The following is a 2,241-nucleotide window of genomic DNA, read 5'->3' on the forward strand; positions in this document are numbered from 1 at the left end:
TCCGGATGATTCCGGATCTCCTTACTTTCCGCCGCGCCCTCAAGACATGGCTTTTTCAGCAAGCGGGCCTGACCTAGGGAGGATTTTAGGTAGGGATAATTTTAAAAGTATTTTAATCGGAAACACAGCTGGTAATATTTGGTTTTAATTCGGCTTTTATCGGGGTTTATTTTTTTTGTATTTTTGTATTTTGTATTTTGTGTATATTATTTGTTTTTAATATGCTGTGAACCGCCCTGAGTCCTATGGGAGAAGGGCGGTATACAAATTAAATAATAATAAAAAAAAACAAAAAAAAAAAAAAACAGTTAATGCGATTATTTGCAAATGGAAAAAACACAAAATAATTGTCAAACTCCCTTGGTCTGAGGCTCCATGCAAAATCTCACCTTGTGGAGATTCAATGATCATGAGAATGGTGAGGAATCAACCCAGAACTACACGGGAGGATCTTGTCAATGCTCTCAAGGCAGCTGGGACCATCGTCACCAAGAAAACAACTGGTAACACACTACACCGTGAAAAAGAAAGCACATATACAGGCCCGTCTGAAGTTTGCCAATGAACAGCTGAATAATTCAGAGAACTGGGTGAAAGTGTTGTAGTCAGATGAAACCAAAATCGAGCTCTTTGGCGACAACTCAACTCGCCATGTTAGGAGGAGGAAGAATGCTGCCTAAGACCCCAAGAACACCATCCCCATCATCAAACATGGAGGTGGAAACATTATGCTTTGGGGGTGTTTTTCCTGCTAAGGAGACAGGACAACTTCATCGCAGGGGTCAAATACTTATTTCACTCATTAAAATGTAAACCAATTTATAACTTTTCTGAAATGCATTTTTCTGGGGGGTTTTGTTGTTATTCTGCCTCTCACTGTTAAAATAAATCTACCATTACAATTATAGAGTGATCATTTCTTTGTCAATGGGCAAACATACAAAATCAGCAGGGGATCAAATAATGTTTTCCCTCACTGTATTTTTAACCTCTGGAGAAAGCATGGCCTGGACAACGGCTGCTGAAAGTCAATTTGCTGACCACCTTCTGTGACCTTCCATATCCTGTTTCTCTTCATTATTTAGATGTTAAATGGATGCTATAAGTGGTTCAACTAGATGGTGAGGCAAAGAATGAAAAGCCACTTGAAGCAAACTCTAAACCAACTGACATTGTGTTGTCAGAGGATGAAGAGAATGGCTCATTGGATAGCACATCCAAGCCTAAAAGTTCCCTCTCAAAGGACCCAATCATTGAGGTACTTCCATATTGGAAAGAGGCTTTAAAGTCACACTTACTTGTAATAACATGTTCTTTTTGTAAGACTTCTGTGTTTTGTTTCTTAGTTTTGGATAGTGGCAGACAATTCTCTCTACAGCTACAATGTCTTTCTTTGGTTATGAAAGTAGCATGTCCTCATAGTTAAATAGGAAAGAGAAAGGATTAGAAAATAGGTATATATATATGTATATATTATTTATGAAACCTGTATGATTAGAAAACCATCATTTTAAGCCAGAACATGCTGCTTAATATTTAATCTAGTCCACTGAATCATCAGAATTATTAATAGTTTAAAATTAAAATGAGCAATGCTACTATTCAGACATTATGAAAGTACTACACTCATCAGCTTATTTTCCTACATGCCATATTTTTAACTCTGACAACCAAATCTTTTTCAATACCTTAAACTGCAGAGTACAGTGTTAGAATAAAATATGTTAAACATTAGAAAGCAGTGATGGCTAATTTTTTTCCTCTTCGGTGTAATCAGCTTGACATAATGAGCGAAACATAACAGGCTTCTGAGTTTCAGAAGAATATGGTTATGGAGATAGAAGATTCTGTGGTGGAGTTGTGGAAATCTAAAAGATATGTTCCACAGTTTTGACTGTACCAGAACCATAGCAACAGGCATATTCATTATGTGACTTACAATTGACTGTATCCTCTAGCAGAGCAGATGGAAGAATGTTGATTCAGGTTGTAAAGAACATTCGGGCAGAGGCAAAGTCCAGTTTGGTACTAATTCTTCTTCAGGCCGCCCTCTTCAGGGTGACCCGCTCTCTCCTCCAACTGAGGGAGGGAGGGGATCCCCTGGAGGGGAGGGCCGAGGACTTTGCGCAATATCTGCATGACAAAGTCGCTCGGATCCGAGAAGGCCTTGACTCTGACTGGGTGGCCCCGGGGGAGGAGACGGGAGCAGGTCTTGAGACTGTTGTATGGGAGGAGTTTGAC

General features: G+C 39.4%; 1 protein-coding gene across 1 annotated transcript in view; it reads left to right on the forward strand.

Annotated features, from left to right (window-relative positions):
• The window catches only part of REEP1 (receptor accessory protein 1), a 39,915-nt gene that overhangs the window by 35,358 nt on the left and 2,316 nt on the right, over positions 1-2,241 (forward strand). Inside the window, exon 8 of the mRNA XM_015831498.2 lies at positions 1,107-1,258. Coding sequence (XP_015686984.2) covers positions 1,107-1,258 — 152 coding nt within the window. The remainder of the gene's footprint in view (positions 1-1,106; positions 1,259-2,241) is intronic.

Source organism: Protobothrops mucrosquamatus, unplaced genomic scaffold (genome assembly GCF_001527695.2).
Source record: "Protobothrops mucrosquamatus isolate PMUCROS unplaced genomic scaffold, P.Mucros_1.0 scaffold_257, whole genome shotgun sequence".
In the NCBI taxonomy this organism is placed as follows: Eukaryota; Metazoa; Chordata; class Lepidosauria; order Squamata; family Viperidae; genus Protobothrops; species Protobothrops mucrosquamatus.